At 52.4% G+C, this 22,418-nt stretch overlaps 1 protein-coding gene across 1 annotated transcript; it reads right to left on the bottom strand.

The window, feature by feature from the left end:
* Positions 1-302: 302 nt before the first annotated feature.
* Meltf (melanotransferrin) lies at positions 303-22,215 on the bottom strand. Its single transcript, XM_046458008.2, has 16 exons — positions 22,087-22,215; positions 20,194-20,348; positions 19,055-19,154; positions 17,003-17,185; positions 15,765-15,921; positions 14,349-14,416; positions 11,437-11,624; positions 10,666-10,846; positions 9,857-10,008; positions 8,000-8,096; positions 6,101-6,295; positions 5,112-5,268; positions 4,957-5,024; positions 3,553-3,740; positions 1,409-1,607; positions 303-947 (listed from the first exon to the last, which is right to left on the bottom strand). Exons 1-16 carry the CDS (start codon positions 22,133-22,135, stop codon positions 871-873), a joined length of 2,214 nt encoding a protein of 737 aa, XP_046313964.1. The 5' UTR covers positions 22,136-22,215; the 3' UTR covers positions 303-870.
* Positions 22,216-22,418: the final 203 nt, after the last annotated feature.

Below are 22,418 nucleotides of genomic sequence, written 5' to 3' on the forward strand. Positions count from 1 at the left end.
TCCAGAAATAGGCTGAGGGGTTAGGGGAACCACAGTGGGGCAGGGAGAGAAGATAATCTGAGACTGAGCCCAGAAGAGGAAACTCAGGAGTGGATTCCATCTGATGGGCTTTGCCCTGGGATGGAACTGGATTCACCAACAGATGTGTTTTTAGGCAGGATTACAGCCCCCAAGCCTGCATCAAGCCCCCCACCAACTAATCCCTTACTGAGAAGCATTTCCTTCTTCTGAGGGTCCCTTGAGGGTGTCATCCCTACAGTCCAGCTTTGCTCTCCCTCCACGGCCGTGCAGAATCAGCTGCCCACACGCTCACTGGAGCCTCAGAAGACAAGGACAAAAGGCTGAGGCGACCAGCGGCTGGTTCAGAAGTGTGGGAAGGAGGTGGTGCCGGCGGGAGCCGGGGCGGAGGCGCAGCGTCCTCTGGGCAGCTGGCCCAGCAGGCGCTCTCAGGTCCCCAGGCCGCCGCGCAGCAGAGGGCCGCGTGGGAAGCGGGCTCAGCGGTTTCCTTGGCGACCGGCCTTCTCCGCAGCCAGCCACCGGCTCCAGGTGGGAGGCTGCAGGTTGGCAGGGAGGCGCTGCCAGCTTGGGCGGCGTGACTGGGCATCGGGCCAGCCGCCTCAGGTGGCCAGGGCCAGGCGGCTGGGGGCGGGTGGCTCCGCGGGAGGGAGGGGGCTTTGCCTTAGCCTTCATCTCCATTCCAGAAACTTCTCGTTGGGTCAGAGCGGGAGTTCTGGGGAGCTCTGTGCGTGGTTCCTCCCGTTCCTCTCCAGCACGCGACGCTTCTCAGGACAGTGTCAGCCAAGGCCCTGCACAGACTGGCCTCGGCTGCGGTTCCTAGCAGGTCGCGAGGCCAGCTGGCCCGAGTGGCGCTCAGAGGGCGTGCAGGAGGAGGCCAGTAAAGAGCGGCAGCAGCAGTGGCAGATGGGGACCTGGGGGCTGGGCAGCCGCTGGGGAAGAAGGGACAGTTTGGAAGACCCGGAAGCCCTGGCACCGGCCGTCTGCTTGCACGCAGGACTGTGGGCGGCCGGGTTTCTGGGTGCTCGGCTCGCTCCAGCCCCCTCTTTCTATCTACCCTTTTACAATTATCCGTTCTCTTGGTTTCTGTACATATTCATTCCCGTCCAAATTATACTACATGAATATGTATGTCGTTACCTCAGATCCTCTTTGGAATATCCTTTTTAGCATTTATGTTCATTATCCAGGGCTATTTGGGTGACATGGCCAGTTCCTGCCAGAATTGTCTGCAGTTTCCCTGTTTAGACCCTCCCAGAACTCTTCCCCTGAATGGTAGGTGAAACACAGGGGGCCTCTGTTCTGCTGGCCTGAGACCTAGAGTGCCCTCAGCTCTCATGGTTTTAGGGTGAAAGGGTCTGAATGATGCCAGGGGGATGTGACAGGGCCCTACCTGTGCCAGAGCACTGCTGAGACAGCATCCCTTCCAGAGCTGCCACGTAGTCAGGTCCCAGCCAGTCAAGGTATGAGGTTTTCTCCCCTACAGGCACTGCCCGGATCGTAGCATCCTTGAAAAGCAGGTCTTGGCCATGGTATTTGGAGGAATCAAACATTTTGAACCCGTTCGTATTGTGGTCGTCTCCAAACAGGTCCTGGAAGCACCGCAAGCAACCAACTTTTCATCCAGGCTTACAGATGGTTACAGGAGACCCAAAGAGCAAGTAACTTCAGGGTACCAAGATTCTGATTTGAAGCCATCAGCTTGACCACTTACGGGCCTCTGTCATGGAAGGGGCTTGGGAAAATCTATGTCTAGAGGTATCACCTTAAGATAGTGGTTCAAGAAGTTACACCAAACCACTTCTTGGATGAAGAACAGAAACAAGAAGACCCAGAAATGAGCTATGGTGTGGATCAGATTACTAAATTTTTGCTAAGCTTGCTCAGCATTTTTCAAACTTTTTGGATACTGTTTTCTTGATGTATCTTAGGGGTATCTTTTCCTACAAACCAAAATAATCTCATCAAGATTGTCACCGGTAATAAAATAATAGGTGAGTTGAGGATATCTTCACTAATCAACTCCCCCTTCTCCAGTGTCCAGGCAATGGTGCTGCTATTCAATTCCTTGCTGGGAATCCTTGCATTGAATGTGCTGTGAACAGCCTGAAAGAGCTATTAAGAAGACCAGAAGTATTGTGAGAACCTATAAACACATGAATAAAGGACATCTGGAGATCAGGCATAAATGTCAGTCAGCTGATAAATATAATCAAAGGGGGAAGGAGAAGTAAGTGGCTATCAATCTTTTTTTGAGGGGACTCAGATCCTCTTGAAGATCTGATGAGAGCTGTCGGCCTTCTTCCCAGAAAAATGCATGTGCACAGAATTCTTTCCACATTACTTCAGAGGGTTTAGAGACTCCAGGGAAAGCCCACAGGCCTGGAGTAAGGAACTCCTGGGATGGAGGAACTCCATGGGGAAGACAAGCGGAGAACATAAAATTTTAGTTTGGGAACAGGCCTGAAGAGCCAGTGGCTCTGGAATTCTGTGGTGCTGGTGGGCAGAGAGCACCGTTTCCACCTAAATCAATGGAGGAAGGAAGAGGGTTGGAGGTTTGAAACCAGGGGCTCCTTGGACAGCTAGGCTCAAAATCTAGATGCATTTTGTAAGTAACAAACTGTGGATGGACAGGATGTAGAGCACAAGTCAGAGATGACTTCTGAGGAAATGGAAAAACAACAGTTGCTGTTAACTGAAGCAGGCAACTGGAGGAGGAAGGAGGGTTCACCCTTGGACTTGATCAGTTGGAGATGCCTGTTAGAAATACAGAGCGAAGTATCAAGTAGGCATGTTAACCATATCAGTTTGGGATGGAAATATGGGATTGAAATCAGGGCTGAGGATGTACATTTAGGAGCCATCTGTGTATAGATGGTCGTTAACGACATGAGGCAAGATGAGATTAATGAGGGGATAAGTGTAGACAGAGAAGAGGGCTTAGGACTTATTTACATCCTTATTTACATGCCAGGGAGGTGAGCAGGAACCAGGAGAAGAATTGGGAAGGAGAAGCCCTAGAGGTGGGAGGAGAGCCAGGCAGGTGTGGGGACCTGGGACCCCCTTCTAGGGGAGGGACTTGAATTTTCAGGAGGAGGGAGCTGTAGCCAGTGTTACAGGGAAGTCAGGCACAATGAGGATCAAGAAGCAGCTGCTGGATTTAGCAACACAGGTCACTGTGATTTTGACAAGGACAGCTTGAGGGCCATGGTAGGGCCTGTCTGGAGTAGTCTCCATTCTTAAGAGAGAACTGAAGGAGAGGATTGATGACTCCAGAATAGAGGTAACCCTTTGGAGGAGTTCTGCTCTCAAAGGGAGTGGGTTATAAGAGCCTGTGATACCAAGAGGGTTAGTTTGATTTTTACAGATGGCAAAAAGAATAACAAATACAAATGTGTTATTAATGAAGGCAACGTCCCCTGCATTCTCCACCAGGCATCTGCCACACAGAGATGTTGATACGAATGGTCCAGTTGAAAAGGAAAAATTAATGATGCAGGAAATAGGATAGTTGCTGGAGGAATGTCCAGGACTTACCTGGGCCTTGTCCAGCAGTCCATACACAGTGAAGATGTTGGTGTCTGGCCGCACCATGACAGCATGGGATGGTATCTGCGCCAAGTGGCAGGCTTCATACTGGTTGGCCTCAGCCCGGGCCCCGTTGGGGCATAGCAGCTCATACTCCTGCCACTTCAATGCAGCAGCCCAGGGCTCAGAATTATGGCCTGAGGGAGGAGCACAGGACAGGGAGAAGTTTGGGGAGAGGCCACTTTCCTTCCAGTCTGAGAACCTTTGCTGGGCAGAGGTGGCAATATCTGGCCAGTTCCACAACCCTCTCCATTCTCCAAGTCCTCTACTCTGTTGCCGGGGTAACAAAGCCCACTGGGTAAATATGATTAGCAGGAGCTTCTGTTAGGGGGGACCAGGCAGAGCTAGTGGGCTTGTGCTGGGAACATGGTTCCCTCCTCCTAGAGGATGGTCCCAAGTATTCTGGGTGGAAGGTAGGCTCGCGGCCTGGAGCCTTCCCGGGCTCTGTTGAGACAAACAGTCCTGCCACCTTGGTGACCTCTAAAGGCCAGTGGGATCTGAGTTTTAAAAGACTGATATTTTTCCCTGCGTGTCTTGCTTCCCCTTGATCAATCCCAGTATCCTTTCTGTGTGGCCTCTGTGCCTTTCTGGGATGAGTCTTGGAGAAGAGATGTTAGGACACATTGTCATGACTAAGCCCACAGTATTTGGTATTTCAAAGCCTGGGACACTGCAGGGTAGGCAGAAAGTACGAGCACTGGGTGTTGGGGAAACAGCCTCCAGTCACCCCAGAGGACACAGGTCCTCTGAATGAGTGGGGGCCCTGCAAGCTAAGAAGCCCTACTATGAAAGAACCTCAAGTGGAGGTTTAGGGGACCCTGGGGAAGAGTGATGCGGAGCTCTTTTCTCAGGTGGAAGCAGGGAAGGTGATTCCAGTGTAAGAGCTGCCCATGTGGTGTGTCTAGGGTGGCCCTGCCTTGGCAAGGCTCAGAGCCGGGGGGGACCTCCCTGCTTGGGGCACCACCCTGCTAAGGACCAAAGACCAGATGCTAATGTGACCAAACTGTGAAGAGGCCCCTGTCACTCCACCCATGTGCCTCAGCACTGCTTAACAACACCCCGAGAGCAGGTCTCCAAGCTGACTGAGATAGAGTGTCGACACTTTAGTGGAATATGGACTTGATCCCAGATCAGCAAGATCATCAAGTGCCCTGACACCTGGATGTGAGGCTTGAGGTTCCTTCTTACCTTGTGGTCCTTGGGGCTCCTAGGCTCCTGTGGGCAGAGCCTTCTAGACTCAAGCTCTCCCAGCTGCTGTTTGGATCCCAAATACAGAGACAGCCAGTGCCTGGATTGGGCTGGACGGGACAGCCCCTCTACTCATCCCCTGCTCTGGGCAGCCCCGTCACATACCGTTTGTGTTGTCAAAGACAGTCGTGTGTTTAACGAAGGCAACGTCCCCCGCATTCTCCACCAGGCATCTGCCACACAGACGGCAGGGCAGGGGTCAGAAGATGGTTCCAGCCTTTGTGCTGGCCCCAGGCCACCTGCTGGCTGCCACTGCGTACCTGAAGGCGCCACTGTCACCGTAGTACCGCTCCTGGCTGTTGCCCACACACTTGTTGCGGCCCTGCTCGTCCCCCACACAGAGGGCACACAGAGAGGAAGGGTAGCTCTTGGGGTTGTTCACAGGCACACAGCTGGCATTGAAGAACTCACTCACCGCTGGAGGAGAGGGGAAGGGCTGAGGTGAAGGGCCATGGCAGAAAGATAGCCAGGGCGGTGGGTGGATTGCTCCCCCACAGATCTGCCCACCAACCTGTGCTTAAACTCCCTCAGGGATAGGAGACTCACTGCCTCACATGCTTTTCTTTTCCTATCAAAGCAAGTGCCCAGCTGTCTGAAAGAGGGAGCTGCCGACCATAATGCCCTCTGAGTGATTCCATGGGTATTTAGAAAAAAAAAAAAAAAAGTAATGTGTTTATTTTCCCTGTTACCAGCCAGGACAGAGGTCCTTAGCCAGTCTGCCCAAGGATCTTGCTGGCTTCCCACGACTTTCCTTCCACCATGAATTATCACATGATTTCACACCAAGAAGAGCGGCTTCGTGCCTGGCATATGGCGGGTGCTTGGCAAATGTGTCTTCCCCATCTTAGCACTTGTGTGGATTCTTGGGCACTTATGTGGAGCCTGGCCACTTTCCAACTGGGCATCCCAGATGCCTAGGGACTGCTGGGTGATGGGTAAAACCCTATGACCAGCTGGTGTCACAGCTAGGTCCAGATACATGTGTGTACACACTCATACCCATAGGGTTAGTTCCACTCAGGTCAGTGGTGGACAGAGGGTACCTGGGCAGCGTCCACAGAGCCACCAGGAAGCCATAAATACTGTGCGTGACATCAGGCATAGCTCCCAGCTTTCCCTATAGACAGGACCATATCAAGAGGGAAGGGGAAATCTCTCAGGGCTGCCTTCAAGAGGACCCTCAGTGCTGGTGGCCTTCCCATCCTGTCAAAGAAGAGTTCCCAAGCCTGTGTCTCTTGGAGGGCAGTACCTGTCAGGATGTCACAGTGCTGAGGCCTGATGAAGCCTCTCTGGATGAGGGCGCCCACTGGCACGTCCCAGCCTGCTGGGCTGCCGAAGCCTGAGTGGCAGGAGCGCTTGCCACGCAGCTCGTCCAAGGTGAAGGCGTAGGAGCTGTCCCGCCTCACCACAGCCACCACGAAGTATGAACTGCTCCTGTCTGCCTCTGAAAGGACAGGGACATCCCACAAGGGGTCTCCTATCAGAGTCAGGACCAATCCCCACGGGTGTTTCCTTAAACTTGTCGCTTCCTGTTTCTCTGCTTGAGAGCTGTGATTGCCCTGGGGCTCTGCAGGCTCAGGGGTGACCAACCCAAGGCCGTCCAGCAGCCTATTCAGCAGCCTGTGTGGCTCACTCTCCAGTCTGGACCCCACCCACCCCCAATAGCCCCCACTCAAAGCACTTTCCTTCTTTCCTCACACCCAGGTGGTACTTTTCTCACCTACTGGGAGAAAATTGGAGGCACAGCTGAGGGTTGCAGCATTTTCTCTAAACCCAGAGATTTTTCACAGCCAAAGGAAAGGACGAAAGGCCCCCATGGTCATCACTTAATAGGACAGAGGCCAAAGCCCAGCCCAGCCCACTGAGAAGGTCTGAATGAGCCTACAAGGGGGGATCCTGAGTGTCTCTTCTGTGGGCTTCCATAGTCAGGGCAGGGAGGGGCTGAGGATGTTCAAAGTCAGCAAATGCCACGGTGGCCTGTATTTTTATAGCCTGGCTTGCAAGCTAACAATTTTTAAAATATTTATTAATTGAGTGTTTTATTTTTTATTTTTTTTATATTTATTTTTCGGTGGACACAACATCTTTGTTTGTATGTGGTGCTGAAGATCGAACCCGGGCCGCACGCATGCCAGGCAAGCACGCTACCACTTGAGCCACATCCCCAGCCCCTTAATTGAGTGTTTTAAAGGAAAAAGAATATTCAACAGAGATTAAAGTCTCTGACTCTTTACAAAAAGTTTGCTGAACACTCATACGTTGCTGGTAGGACTGCAAACTGGTGCAGCCAATATGGGAAGCAGTATGGAGATTCCTTAAAAACTGGGAATGGAATCACCATTTGATCCAGCTATCCCTCTCCTTGGTCTATACTGAAAGGACTTAAAAACAGCATACTACAGGGACACAGCCACATCAATGTTTATAGCAGCACAATTCACAATAGCTAAACTATGGGACCAACCTACATGCCCTTCAGTAGATAAATGGATAAAAAGAAATGTGGCATATATACTTTTATCTTTTATTACTCAGCAATAAAAGAGAATAAAATCATGGAATTTGCAGGTAAATGGATGGAGTTAGAGAAGATAATGCTAAGTGAAGTTAGCCAATCCCAAATATCAAATGCCGAATGTTTTCTCTGATATAAGGAGGCTGATTCATAGTGGGGTAGGGAGGAAGAGCATGGGAGGAATAGATGAGCTCTAGATAGAGCAGGGGGGTGGGAGGGAAAAGGAGGGGGCATGGGGTTAGAAATGACAGTGGAATGAGGTGGATATCATTACCAAAAATACATGTATGAAGACATGAATGGTGTGACTCTACTTTGTGTACAACCAGAGACATGAAAAACTGTGTTCTTTATGTGTAATATGAATTTTAATGCATTCTGCTGTCACATATAACAAATTAGAATAAAAATTTTTTGAAAAAAAATTTGCTGATCCCATAGGGATGTTCATCGTATAGATGGGGAAACCAGGCCATGGCAGGAGGGATTTCCCTGGTGACAGAGGCACCCAGCCTAGGGACAGAGGCACTAGGGAGAGCTGGAGCTTCTGAAAATGCTGAGGGGCAAATTTTCATTTTTATAAAGACATCAACCACCACCCAGCGGAAGCCAGACAGCTGGCACCACACTCACCAGAGTAGAGTTCCCCAGCCGCGGGGACCAGGCCATACACCTTCCCTGATGTGTAAATGTCCTCGCCCCTCAGGGTCACAGCATCGATGTTCCCAGCCTACAGGGGACAGAGAGATCACCATCCCTGCCTTCTTGCTAGGTGTGGGTACTCTACAGATTGCCTGAGGTGTCTCAGCACCGGGCCAAGGGCTGACATGGTGTGATTGTAAGACACTTCAGTCAAATGCATGCACAAATGGGAGAATGACCTAGGTCTTAGGTGACTGCAGTCTTAGGGCCTGTGGGAGGAGGCCCCAGGGTTGAGACACCAATCCCCTTGTAGGAGGCAGCTGAAGGGATCCAGGGCCCTCTTCCCTCAGACCCTCCGGGAGCCCCCCAGGTCACCTGTAGCCCACCCCATTTGTCCATCTGAAGCCTCTTGGCAGGTGGCCCCAGGACCCTGCTAAGGGTAGCTGGTAATCCATAGTGGCCTGAATAACCCCAAGGGAAGGGGATAAGGCCAGGTAACAGAGGGACCCCGACAGCCCAGGAAGGTGGCCCATACCTTTAGGCCCAGAGGCATAAAGTACTAGTGGGCAGCAGCAGTGGCACTACATTTCAAGCCTGAAGGGTACGCCTCTAGGGGCCCCTCTCCCCTCACATAGACTTTCTCTCACCTACTGCAGTGTCAGGGTGGACACAGAACCTGGACCCCCACAGCCCAGGATCCTGCCTGAGTGAGGGTCCCTTTCTTGGGTCACTGCAGCTGCACAGGAAGTAGAGATAAGAGCCACACTGGATGCCACCCCTGAGAGCCTTGGAAACTAGAACTCAGGATCTTTGAGCATCTTACTGGGTTCCGAGGAACCCTGACCTTTGCTTCTCTTCCCGCAGCCCTGGGCAGCCCATTCATTGGCCCTTTGCAGCCACTGAGAGGAGGCTCCTGCCTAGAGGAAGCCTCTTCCCACTTCTCTAACTCCTCTGGGGCCCTGGGAAAGGCATCTGGAAATAAAGTCCCCAGCCTCTCTTTCATCAATTCCAGCTGAGGTGCCTCCTCCATTTGTGCTGCACACGGATGAGCTCAGCTCTGCAGAGACGACTTCCCGCAGGCCCTAGGCAGAGTGGCTTCTCCATATCTGAGCTGGTGACCTTGGGTAAGGTACTTCCTCAGCCTCTCTCAGCCTCCATCTCCAGATCTGTGAATGGAGCTAATGACCATTCTCACCCCCAGGGTGCTTGTAAGGATTCAGTGAGGTAATCTGCACGGTAGGCTCAGTGGTGACCAGGTGTGAGCCAGGTGGCCCCTTTTATTACTGCCCATGCTCCTTTTCTTGACTTTCTAGGCAATGTGCTTCTCTGGCCTGGGCAGGGAGGGCACACCTGGGGAGCTGTGACCTGTGCTCAGGGACTGCCCTATCAACCTCTAACTCCTTGCCCTTAAAACAGGAAGAGTTCAAAGGGCCCAAGACTGGACACCTGTGATCACAGTAGAATGTCCTCCCTGGCTGCAGAGACCTGGATTCCTCTCTGCCTTCTGGCCTCAGTCTCCAAGCAAAGAAGCAAAGAAAAAGGTTTTTGTGCACCAGACAATGATTGATATGAAATATATTTCTGAGTGTCTGTTGCTTTCAAAAATATTTAGCAAACAATGATGCAAGCCCACCTATTGTGCACAGGGGGAAACTGAGACTAAAGAAGGAAAGGGGCTTTCCCAAGACCACAGGTCTATTCCTGGCCCACTGTGGTCCTCCTTCACTGCTTTCTCTATGGCCTTCTCTCAGGAGATGTCCTCCTCCCCAGGCAGCATGGGGCTGGGGGGATGCTAAGGACCATCCCAGGCAAAACCACCACATGCCCACCTGACCCACTGTGGCACACCTGGATCTGCTCCATGCAGTGCTGGGGGGACTGGGCCGACACACACTGGATCTCAGGCTTGAGCCTCTGCCGGCTGAAGGCCACCGCCATGTCACCACACTTCTGGATCTCGGGTGTGGAGAGCACGCACCAGCGCAGGTAGTGGGGCATCCCTGTGTGGGTGGGCGTGTGGGCGCTGGTGTTCAGTGGGAAGAGCTTGAAGTCAGACCCAAGGGAAACTCTGGGCCTTTCTCTTGTTAGCTGTGTGTCCAGGTTACATTATTTAACCATCTGATCCCACTTCCTCACACAGGAAGGGGTAATCTGCCTCTTCCATGGGGCAGTGAGAAGCTGGAGGCAGACCACGGCTGCCATGTATCTGAGTGTCTGGCCACCATTTCCCTGGTTGGGGGAGGGCTTATAGATAGGGTCAGGGACTAGAGAGACGAAGCCCATTTGTAGACTACTGCAATACTCCAGGCAATGCCAGAGACAGGGCTGAAGCCATGGGGTGGACAAAGGGAGGAGGAAGGAGAGGTTGTGGGGGCAGAACTGACAGAACTCAATGGCCCTAAGACAGACCCTAATGGCTGGGATCCTGCCTCCTGGAGCAGGTGGGGTTTCCAGGGTCCAGAGGTCCAATAACCACAGAGAGGCTTCCCCCACTAGCCCCAGAGGCAGAGAACTAGAAATGACCAGCTCCCATAGGGGCCATAGGTATATGGCAGGTCTCCTAGGTGAGTGTCCTCCCCTGCCCACCCACCTCAGAGACCCTGCCATGCCACAGTCAGGCTGGGGTGGAGCTGGCAGGAGTAGGGACAGGGACTTACGGTTGGGGTCACAGAGTAGACCCTTCATGGCATGCAGGTACTCGCGGCCCAGCCATGCCTCATAGGTCTGCGTGGCGATGGGCACCAGCTCCGTGGTAGAGTCCTTGAATAGCAGGTTCTTCTGACCATAGGCCTCAGAGCTGAACATCTGGAAGCTGCTGCCCTCATGGCTGAACAGACGCTGTGTGTCAAAGGTGGGTGTGGGGGTGAAAAGGGTGCTGCCAGGCCACACTCTTCCTTCCCCAGCTCAGACACCACCTCCTTCTCCTACTATGAGGGCCAGGCGAGGCCCCCCTCCCCTTCAGGGCCTCCCTAAGAAGAAGAACTCTCCTTCTTCTGTGCTCCTCCAGTTCTGGGTGTCCATTCAGTTCATCTGCCTTGTCACATCCACCCTTTGCACAACTTGGTCTAGGTTGGGTCAGTACTGGGGACAAGCAATGGCTGGGCAGCTGCCGTGTGAATGGGGTGAAACCAGATACCACGGGGTGCACCCTAGAGTCGGGAGTGTATGGCTGTCAGAAGCAGAGGTTTCAGCAAAGCATTCTTCAGCAATCACTGTCAAACTCTGAAAGGAACTGGACTCATCCTTTGGCTTATTTGCTCATGTGTTCTGATTTTGATCTTCAGAGGCATAGGCACAAGGAGTTTTCTCTGAGGGATGCCTGAGGCTCCCTGTGTCCCTGTCTGGCCAGACCTCCTCCCTCCCATACTGTGGGAGAGAAGGCCCAGCACCAGCTGGGAGGCTTTGAGGGGTGGGGTGCCTCGTCTCACCTGGCCTTCATTGAGCAACCTGAAGATGAGGCCCCCGTCCATGTCAGCCCGGACAACCACAGCGTGTGCAGGCACCCGAGCCAGGTGGCATCGCCTCCATTCAGTGACATCGGCTCGGCTGCCATCTCTGCATAGCAGCTCAAAGTCCTTCGACAGCAGGGTCTGGCCCCAGGAGGGCAGAGTTTTCCCTGTGAAGATGGGAAGGCTGGTGAGCCACCTCCTATCCTAGGGAGGGCAGCCAGAGGGACAGGAGAGGAAGCCTGGGGGCTAGGTGTTATGGAGGTGAGAAACAGCACCACAGGGCTGTTTAGGGGCCAGCTTAGGGGTACACCTCCAGGACCTGGTGTCTACATGGTCTGCGTCTGTTTGCTTATATTTTCTACCTCTTACCAGTTTCTATTAATAAATCGGATTTAACAAATCTAATGGCAATACAACACATATACATAAGACTACTTATTAAAGATAAAAAGAGTAAGAAAATAAGAGAAGCTCAGGATGAGAGAGATAAATGTACCAAGAAGGCAGAGGCCAGGGGACAGGGAGCAGGGAACATGGTGAGAACACACCCTGACAAAATCTACCCAGAACCATACGCCAGAGAGCAAAGGGTAACTCCCCAGAGCCTTACCCGCAACCCCAGTTACTAATATTTTGGTCTATTTCCTTTAAGTTCTTTTTTCTAGCCCACCCACTTGTCTCTATAAAGTATTTTTCTATACTGTTAGAAACTTTCCACAAAACTTATTTATTTCCTATTAGGCCTGGTGGTATACACCTGTGACCTGAGGCAGGAGGATTACAAATTCAAGACCAGCCTGGGTAACTTAGTAAGACCCTGTCTCAAAATAAAAAATAAAAAGGGCTGGGGGTGTAGCTCCATGTAGGTGTAGAGTACACCTGGCTAGGTTCAATCCCTAGTACTGCCAAAAAAAAAAAAAAAAAAGATTTATTTGAAAGAGTGACATCAACACTGAAAATCAATATTAAGAAGACAGATTGACTAATATTAGGCACAGAACCCAGCCACAGATGGTCCTACATAACAATATTTTTTTTGAGTTTTAAATTTACAACCAGAGGTGAACCGCTGCTAGGAAATAGGAAGGAACAGATAATTTGTGGGGTCATAAAAACTTTCATTCCAAAGTGATTTAAAAATAACACTCCCAAACAACAGGAAAACTCTAGAAATGTTTTTTTGTCTGTGACACTCTTGTTACTCGGTGCAAATCTCTCCCTGCACTCTCCAACTTTTCTCTGTTTCTAAATTGCTGCAAAACCTTTGCATAGATCTCTGTGGTGTCATTTGCTTTCCTACAAGATAAAGGTGCCATTTGTGTACTTCCATTCATTACTCTTGTTTCTCATCTATGAGGGTCAAAGTTATATTACTTTACTACTTTAGACATTTATGTCAATTCCACTCATTGGCTGTTGTCAATTTTTTTCCATAAACATCCTGTCCTAGGATCAAGGAAATTGAAGAGCTCCAATATCTAAATACCACATGTGATCACACACAGATAGGTCGTGGATCTGAAAAAATTGCTACAAAAGACAGAGTTGGGACAATTGGTGAATCTGGAATATCGATTGCAGATTAGGTAATAGTACATCAATGGTACATTTCTTGATTTGATTTCATGCTAGGTATACCTCCTTGTTCTTAGGAGATGTGTCCTAAAGTTTTCAAGGGGTATGACACAGGCAAATGTACTGCCTGCCACACATGATAGATCAAATGTGACCAAACTCTGAAAGCTGGAATCTGGGTGAAGAATAGACGGGAGTACTTTGAATTATTCTAGCAACTTTTCTAAAACTCAGTTATTTCAAAATGAAGAAAAATTTTAAATGACAACTATATAATGGACCAACACATAACATCAACCTTTTTTTGTTTTGGGTACCAGGGGCACATAACCACTGAGTCGCATCCCTAGCCCTTTTTATATTTTACTTTGAGATAGGTTCTTGCTACATTGCTCAAGGCCTCACTAAGTTGCTAAGGTTTGCCTTGAACTTGTGATCCTCCTGCTTCAGCCTCCTGAACCACGAGGATTACAGGCATGTACCACCTTGCCTAGCACACCAACTGTTATGGTTTAGATGTGAAGTGTCCCCCAGAAGCTCACAGGAGACAATGCAAGAAGGTTCAGAGGACAAGTGATTGAGTTATAGAGCCTTAACTCAATCAGTGAACTAATCACTTGATGGGATTAACTGGGTGGTAACTGAGGGCAGGTGGGGTGAGGCTGGAGGGGGTGGGTACTGGGTTGTGCCTTTGAGGTATATAATTTGTATCTGGCCAGTGGAGTCTCTCTCTGCTTTCAGATCATCAGGTGAGCCACTTCCTTCCTCCACACTCTTCTGCCATGTTGTCCTGCCCACCTTGAGCCCCGAGGAATGGAGCCCACTGTCTATGGACTGAGACCTCTGAAACCGTGAGCTCTCAAATCAACTTTTCCTCCTCTACAGTTGTTCTGGTCAGGTCTTTTAGTCACAGTAGCGTAAAAGCTGACTAACATACATAACGACCTATCTTAAATAAGACCTTGCCCAGGGGGACAAGGAATGGCTTTTCAGGAAATGGGAGAAAAATGCCAGAAGGGACAGTGGATGAACTCTCCTGAAACCATCTTTAAAAAGGCAGATACCGATTATCAAGTTGAAACGGAAGGAACCTAATGCCACATACAAATCAGAGCCTCCTCTTGCTAATCACTGGCCCCGCACCCTGCAGAGCCCGTGGGAGACCTTTGATGAAATGAACTTCCTTTCTGCAGATAGGAGTGCTAAGGTTCAGAGATCATGGGACTGGTCCAAGGTCACCCAGAGACTCAAGCAGCATTGAGCATCTGGTACCATCTGGGGGCCCACCCCAGTCAGCCTGGGCCTTACTTACTCACCATCAGTGTTCTCCAGCACAGTGCTGTGCTTCACGAAGGCCACGTCCCCTGCCTTTTCTGCCACACACCTGTGGAGGAGAAACCATGATCCTGGGTGGGGCCATTCTCCCCTCAGCCCCTGGGTCCCACCCATATTCCACTGTTGGAGGTGTAGCCTGGGCTTCAGGGGTGGCCCTGGGACACACATTTCCTAGTCCAGCAGTCCCGGGCTCCATCTCCCTGGCTTGCTGACTGTGTGGCTTTGCCAAACTGTGGACCCTTCCTCGCCCTATCATCTGTCAAGTGGGGATGAGAAAGCAGCTCCCTATGGGGTCGCCATGAGGAGGAAAGATTCTTTATAATCATATACATCCTGAATATGATCCTGCTGAAGCAGGGAATCTGACTAGAAGATCTTCTCACACCATACCAAAAAAATCCTGAGTAGTAGTGGCCTTGACGCAGTTATCTATATGAAAATGCCCAGTGTGGGAGGCAGGTCAGGGCCTGCTAGGAAAAGGGACTACTTGGTTCTCTCTCTATTTTTTTTTTTTTTTTGTACTGGGGATTCAACTCAGGGCCACTCAACCACTGAGCCACATCCCCATCCCTATTTTTGCATTTTATTTAGAGACAGGGTCTCACTGAGTTGCTTAATGTCTTGCTTTTGCTGAGTCTGGCTTTGAACTCACAATCCTCCTGTCTCAGCCTCCTGAGCTGCTGAGATTACAGTGTGCACCACCATGCCTGGCAACTACTTGGTTCTCTACAGCCAGAAAATAAGCAGGAATTGGACCAGGAAAGAGCAGAGGACTCTAAGAGGCAGGCAGGATGGGCAGGCAGCCCAGGACATGGAGGAGGTAGGGAGGAGTGTTTTCATTTCTGTGCAAAATCTGCATTCACCCAGGCCACCTCCTGGGTATGGGGACCAGCAGATATCCCTGCTCCAGGTGCAGACACTGAGGATTGGCAGCTAGAAATGCTTAGGTTTCCATTACATCCTCTCATTTGGAGACAAATACAATTGAACCATGAGCTGTTATACTCTTTGGGGTCCTTGGTCATCCAAAGTACCAGCCTGAACTAGCTGCAGAGAAGGGACCAGACAAAGTGTCCAGTTGTACTCCCCCACCCCATGGCCCTCCCTGCTGGTGGGAGACACCAGAATGGGGTCCCGGAGTAGCCAAAGGGTGGCTTTTTCCATTTTCCTTTCTCTGAGCCCTCCCTTCTCTAAATACACCAAACATGTTGACTTTATGAGCAAATCCAGCCTGGCACATTCTGGTTTGATGTTAATAAACGAGCCAGGGCACAGCACAGAACTGTATAAAGGATGCTTTGATACACTGCCACTCCCCGTGTGGCCTCTCTGGGCAAAATGTTTTCCCTCCACCTCCCACTCAGCTTCCCTCCCTGTCCCTCTCTAGGCACCCTCACCGGAAGGCTCCGCTGTAGTCATAGTATCTCTCCAGGGGGCTCTTGTCACACACACCCTCCCCAGAGGTGTCACCCCGGCAGAGGCGACAGAGGGACTCCGAATATCTGGTTTCTCCTGCTCCTGGGACGCAGCTGCCCCCAAAATAGTCACTGACAGCTGTGGAAATAGAGCAGAAAGAGGTTACTTGGCAGGCTACACTTTCTACAGACGCAGGCTGTTTTGTGGTGGGGGTGCTCTACATGGAGCCCCTCGTCTGGATGCTTCTGAGAATTGTCTCACCTTCTTCAGCCTGAGTAAAACTGGAGAAGTGGATGAGATCAGTGATTCTCACACTGGGTCCAGGACATTGGCAATGTGCAATCGGGTGGGACTGTTGCTGTTTAAAAGTTTCCATGGGAGTACAACATTTACTCACAAATGTCCACACAGGACAACTAAATATCAACTGGATGCTGTTCTCTCTGGGGTTCATTTCCAAATCTGTACGTGTGGTTAATGAAGGGGGTTGTGACTTAACAAGTATTGTCCTGGGGACAGACAACACTTCTCAAATCATGGTGGGAGGAGAGGAGCTGAGAAGGAGCCTTGCAGTGAAGAGGTTAGTTCTGCTGACTTGGGTGTTGTTTGGGGTCCTGCTAGCACTTAGGCCCCAGGTACACTCCCTTCACAAATATTTGTCCTGTGACAAGGGAGGATGCCCTACTTCCTGCACTGTGCCAGGCAAGCCATGACCCTCAGCCAGGATGAGTGCCATCTTGGTCTTCTCTCTTTGTCCTCCCAGAGGAGTAGATAAACATGTCCTGTGACAGAAAAGCCACCCACACCTGGCCTCCATCTGAGAGTCTGGGCTCCCAGGCAGGGGTTGTGCTGGGTTAACAGCTGGCTGGACTCTTGAGCCACTTGGGAGCTTTCTGGGTGCAAATCAGGAGCTTGGGTCCTGAAAATATAGTGTTTCTGATCCTTCATGCTTCTGATGACCTGCACCAGGTCTGTACCAGTGGCAGCCACTCCTTGGTGACTCACGCCTCCCTACTGTGGGCTAGACCTGTGCTTAGCTGTCATGTGGGCCACGATGACAAGTGAGTGAAAGCCACATACTATAGGGGCCAATAAGTGAAGAAACACAAATGGCAGCCGCACAGGGCTGGCCAGCAAAGTGGAGGTGGTGATTCCACAGACTTCGCGGCAGGGAAGGAGGGGACACCCAGGCACCCTGTGACGAGCCTTGAGTCCTTACCTTTGAGCACGTCACAGCCCATCACTGAGAGGCGGCCGCTCTCCACCAGGTAGCCCACAGGCACATTCCAGCCCACTGTCCGGTTGATGCCCGTGTGGCAGGACTTCACTCCTTTCAGGGTGTTTATGGTCACATTGAAGTTCCTCCTGACTACAGCCACAGCATAATAGGAGGTCCCAACCTCTAGGAGGGAGGTGGAGGAGTGAGGGTGGCAAGGGAAAAGCCTCAAGATGGCCACAGTGCCACTCTGCTGGGAAGGCTGTGGGAATAGCATGGGTGTGCAGGTGTGGAGCACATGTGTGTACACACGGGTGTACATGGACATGTGGATGGCACTGGATTACAGAGAGAGCAAGAGGGCACAATCCATGTCTTCTCAAGAGACCTGGCCCTCCTCCAGCCTCAAGAGATAGATACTATCCCAAGATAATAATTCATTCACCGTTTCCCCACCTACTTTTCCTTCCCAAGACAGCTGGCGCTGGGCTGCGGCTGCATTTGTGCATGTGTCCAGCTCTGTAGCTGGACAGAAAGCAGAAGTAGCCTGCATGTCTTTTGCTTTCCAAAACCCTAGGTCCTGAGAAGAACGTGGCGGGCTTGAGGGAAGGATGTGGTGGTTATGGGGAGAAGATGGCTCGGAGGGACAGGGGGAGCAGGGCAGGGGCTTCCTGGTGTTGGGAAAAGCAATGTCCTAGTGATGAGGGGAGGGAGAACGAAAAAGAGACAGAGACGCAGAAAGTACTAGCAATGTGGTCCCAAGTCACTTAAGACCCTGAGTGGCCATGGGGGGCTGTGTGTGTCTCTATAGCCTCGCAAGATTTCCCTGGGCCAAGAGTGGCCCAGAAGGGGCCGATCAGACAAGACACAGGTGACTCATCTGTGGGGACTGATGACCCAATGGCCCCCTGTCCCTCTCCTGAGTCTGGCTCCTGCCAACTCAAGCAGTGCTGTCCAGCACCACCTCTGACTCATCCATCCTCCCTTTCCTTCCAGATCCTGGACCTACCAGGCTCTTGCCTACCTGGGATCATTGTCAGGTCTCAGCTTAAATGTCACTCCATGGAGAACCCTCGTTTGCCCTATTTTGTAGGTTTCCCCATGCCCCTCACTTCTCCTCTCATGGCCCTTCCTTTTCTTCACTGTACCCGCCACCTGGGTCACTGCAGTTTTTGCTGCCTATTTGTTCCCTGTCTCACTCCTGTTCTCGGCAGCAGAAGCAAGGTCTCCTGCTTCCTATGCAGTAGGTGCTCAATGGAGGTATTGAACTGAAAAGAAAGAGTGTGTTCAGCCTAACTTCCATGGAAAGCAGAACTGGACTATGTGTTGTCATGTGACAATCAGTTCAACAAGTACCTAGCTAGTGCCTTCTCTGAGTGAGACCCTGTGTAGAGAACCAGGGGTACACAAAGATGAGAACTAGGTCCTCCTTGGGGAATCACAAGGAAGGGAAGAGAGGCCCTTAGCAAGGGTGAGAGGGGCTCTGGGAAGCTCCTGGGGGAGGTGACCACCTCACTGACTCTGACAGTGGTTAGACATTGAACAGGCAGAGGTGGTGGGGAGATGCCAAGGCAGGGTGAACTGAGGGCAGATCTGCTGTGAGAGGCAGGGATGGGGTAAAGGAGCTCACAAAGCTCCTTCCAATGTGCTCTTGGTCCGTTGGGCTCTGTGGTTCCTCTCTCCACCTGTCCACGCTGCCTCCCACAGAGAGCCATGATGTTTTCGGGTAGCTGAGCATCACCAAAACCTTGGTCATACAGGCAATCATTCATTCAGCTCCATGCCCACCACTGCACCAGGTTTGGTGGCAAAAGTTAGGGGAACTGGACTCCCCATGAGGAAGGACTCAGGTCAACCCTCTGTGTCCCTGGCTTTCTTGCCCAGGGGCTTCAAGAGCGAGCTAGGGGCTTGCCAGAGGGTCTATCAGCCTGGGACCCATGACTGCTTTGTGGACAGGTCTAATGGCCAGCTCAGAGGCTGCAGGGTCAGGCAGCCCAGACTTGTGAGTTGACTTCTGGGTGGGGGCCTTGCTCTCTCTCCCACTCTGTCCTGTACCTTGATCATACACTTCGCCGACCACAGGCTTCAGGCCATACTCCTTCCCCGCTTCATAGATGGCTCCTCCATCCAGAGTGATGGCGTCAGCCTCCTGGGCCTAGTAAGAAACATTCAGGTCACCCAGTCCTGCCCAACTGGCCTTTCATGAGGAACTCAGGAACGCCTCCAGGTGGCCTAGGGACACCTGAAAAGTCCTGGAGATGTGTGCTGTGCTTTTTGTCTATCCCAATCTGGAGGAGCCCAGGGCTCTTCCCCTTTATCAGGATGAAGACTCACCTTATTTTTCTAACTCTTGCTATTTTTAAAAATATTAATTGTTTATTTTAGAGTATCATAATAGATGCATGTAGTAAAAAAAAATCAGATAATACAAAGTGCCAAGTTATAAAAAGCGAGTCTTCCTTACTTTCCTATTTCTCAGCCCTGTTCTTAGGTTTTTCCTCTCAAATAGTCTATGGAGACTGAATCCCATAGATGCCCTCTTTTTTTTTTTTCCTTTTTATCTTTAAACATGAATGAAAGTGCACTGTCATCATGTTACGGGAAGAAGGGATGAGATTAGGGTTCACAGTAACTGGTGTCTGCCCTCACAGTGGAGCCTGACCCAAGGCCTTGGCCCCACGGAGGTCTGCAATGTCCTTCCCAGTCCTGTGCTGCCTCTGAAGACCACCAGTGCCAGTTTAGAGGGAACACTCCTGGCCAAGGCCTCTTTGACTTCTTCCCAGAATCCATACAAGCGTCACTGTGGAAAGTTCCATGGCAGCAAGTAACAACCATGAAAGGTCACCGTGGAAAGGTCACCGCTGTCTGCCCCCACCCCCATCGTGGGTGGTGTCCCCATGCCAGCAGGGGCCTTGTGGAAGGGAAGCCCTGCCTCTCAGACACCTTTCTCCAGCAGCACCCATCTGAGCAGACACTCTCCCTCGGCCTCCAGCCTGGCCTGGGCTGGGAGGAAACAAACTGACCCTTGTTGCCGGGAAACTCAAGAGATCCTATTGCCCAGCCCTGGCAGAGGGACACCGGCCCCTTTCCCAGTGAATGAGGCTGTTGTGCTGTGCACTTCTCCTGAGTCAGAGCCCTCTTGTCTAGGCCAGTGGTGGCAGGAGCAGGGCGGGGTGGCGGGGGAGAGGCCTCACCGTGATGAGCTGGACACAGTGATCAGCAGAGATGCCCTGGATGCAGAGGAGGGAGGGCTGGATGCCTGCCTCCTGGAAGGCCTTGCTCATGTCGCTGCACTTCTGCTGCTCTGGATCTGACGTGGTGCACCACCGGACCTCGACTTGGCCGAGCACTGGAGGCAGGAGACAGTGAGGTCTAGCTCCCAACGTGGCCCATCCAAGTGCCCTAAATGGCTCCAGCCTCAGTCCAGATAGCCAGTCCCCTTCAACAGTCTTGCCCTCCCACAGGGTACAGAGACAGGGCAAGGCGTGCTCAGGGCCTCCTAATCAGGGACATTGACAGATTGGGGCAGCTCAGAACCTGACCCATTACTGAGGAGTGGACGATCTCCCAGGACAGCTGAGCAGCTGCCCCACCTCCCTCCACCTGCCTAGGTGGAGGCGGAGGCTGGAGGGAAGAAGCAGCACTGCCTGGGAAGCCCCAGCAGGCTCTGTGACTTGGCAAGTTCTGCCTGTTTCCAGGCCTCCAAGAAGAGGGTACTGGCCTGGGGTTCTTCCCTCAGCAGTGTCCCTGGGCCCTCCTGAACAGGGGCATGTGCCTGAGAACAGGTGGCTGTGGTGGGCTGTCCCAGAGAAGCCTGGCTCCTTCTCTGAGTGTCTGTGTTCTTGGCTGCAGTTCAGACCCTGGGACACAAGAGGGAAGGCTGAGGCATCAGCAGGTTGGGTTCAAGTTCCTGCCCCTATAACTGGTGACTTCAGGAAATACTTGACCTCGCTGGGCCTGTTTCCTCTTCTGAGAAAAGAGATGAGAAAACTTAGCTTATGTTGGAAGTAATCTGTGTGCAGAGCCCAGGACACACAGGTCTTCAGTAGACTTGCACTTGGGCCCTTTGATCTGACCAGGTCAGAGACTCAGAGCTCCCAGCAGGGCCCCAGAGGAAGGGGTGCCAGGTTCCCCTGAGGTTGATAATTTTGCAAACCTGAACTCCTCCACTGTTCACCTCCCCAGTCAGACTCCTTGGAGGTCTATGCTCCGGGTTGGGGTTCAATTCTCTCTGCCCAAAAGCCACGTCCTCCTCTTGTGGCAGCCTATGCTGTCCAATCCCTACTTCAAGCATCAACACTGTAGCTGCTTGCACGGCCTCCCCCTCTCCTGACCTGTGGCCACCTAGGAAGGTCGACAGTCTTGCTCCTCCCTACCGGTCCAAACTCCCAAACCTTCCCTCACCTGGAGTCCGGTCAACCGCGGAGTCCAGACAAGGGATGGGAGGCGGGTTAATTTTTGGACTGATGAAGAATGAGCAGTGATGTGAACTCCAGCCCCTCGGCAGTCCCCGCCCACGATCCCTGCTCCCGAAGTTCCCGCCTGACTTAACCCAGTCTCAGGCCCTGACTCCCTTGGGTGCTGACGCGAGAAGACCCACCTTCACGGAGTGGGGGTGCAGTCACCCAGGCGGCTTCCCACACCCTCCTGCCAATCAATCCCTCTAAATACACACCCTCCCCTGGGGGGCTCTGGAAATAAGGCTGCTTTGGTCCCTAAACCCTGCCTGGGTTTCCACGCCTGTCAGGAGTAGCCATCCTGGGGGCCCTCCTCCGGGACACCCTGAGGCTCTCCCCCAGGCGCCTCTTTGGCAAGTCTGGAGAGTCCCTTTTTCCAAGGCCAGGTTCCAGGCCGCCTCCTCCAAGAAGCCATCCGGAGTGCCAGGTCTGCCCCAACAGTGGGAGACCCCCTGCCGTCCTCACCGACCCGCGCCTCACGCTTTGCCTACTCTCCCGCCCTCGGGGACGCGGGCTCAGGACGCGTTTCGTGGCTCCCGGCCCCGAAAGGCTCCCGGCCCCGAAGGGCTGGAGAGCTTTTGGGACCCCCGCCGGAGCGCCTGCTCTCACCGCCCGGCGCCAGGGCCTCACCAGTGCGCAGAGCCAGCAAGAGCCACAGAGCCACGCTCCAGCCCCACATGGCGCAGACTAGGTCGGGTTGGGTCTGGGTGCGGGTCCGAGAAGATCAGCAGCAACCTGGATTGCTCGCTCCTTCCTTCCTCGCCCTGGCCCCAGCTACTTAAGTGCGGCCCCAGCGCGCATCCGTGATGTCCACGCCTCTGGGGCGCAGCATCCCGCCCCGCCTCCTCGCCCGGGACTGGACACCTGGGCTGACCAATTTGGCCTTGGCTTTCACTCTGGCGCCTCCTGCTGGGGCACCTCTACCCGCGCGAGGGCAGGGTCTGAAGCCGCGGACCTGGCTC

Source organism: Marmota monax, unplaced genomic scaffold, assembly GCF_021218885.2.
Source record: "Marmota monax isolate L192 unplaced genomic scaffold, Marmota_monax_Labrador192_F-V1.1 WCK01_AAM20220418_F8-fsc00052, whole genome shotgun sequence".
Classification (NCBI taxonomy): Eukaryota; Metazoa; Chordata; class Mammalia; order Rodentia; family Sciuridae; genus Marmota; species Marmota monax.

Excerpts from the sequence above, each read along its gene's own strand:
- Meltf (XM_046458008.2), bottom strand. The coding sequence starts at position 22,135 with ATGTGGGGCTGGAGCGTGGCTCTGTGGCTCTTGCTGGCTCTGCGCACT. Across the intron at positions 14,417-15,764 it reads GACTACAGCGGAGCCTTCCG|GTGTGTGGCAGAAAAGGCAG; the intron begins GTGAGGGTGCCT and ends TCTCCTCCACAG. Across the intron at positions 1,608-3,552 it reads GACTGCTGGACAAGGCCCAG|GACCTGTTTGGAGACGACCA; the intron begins GTAAGTCCTGGA and ends CGGTGCTTCCAG.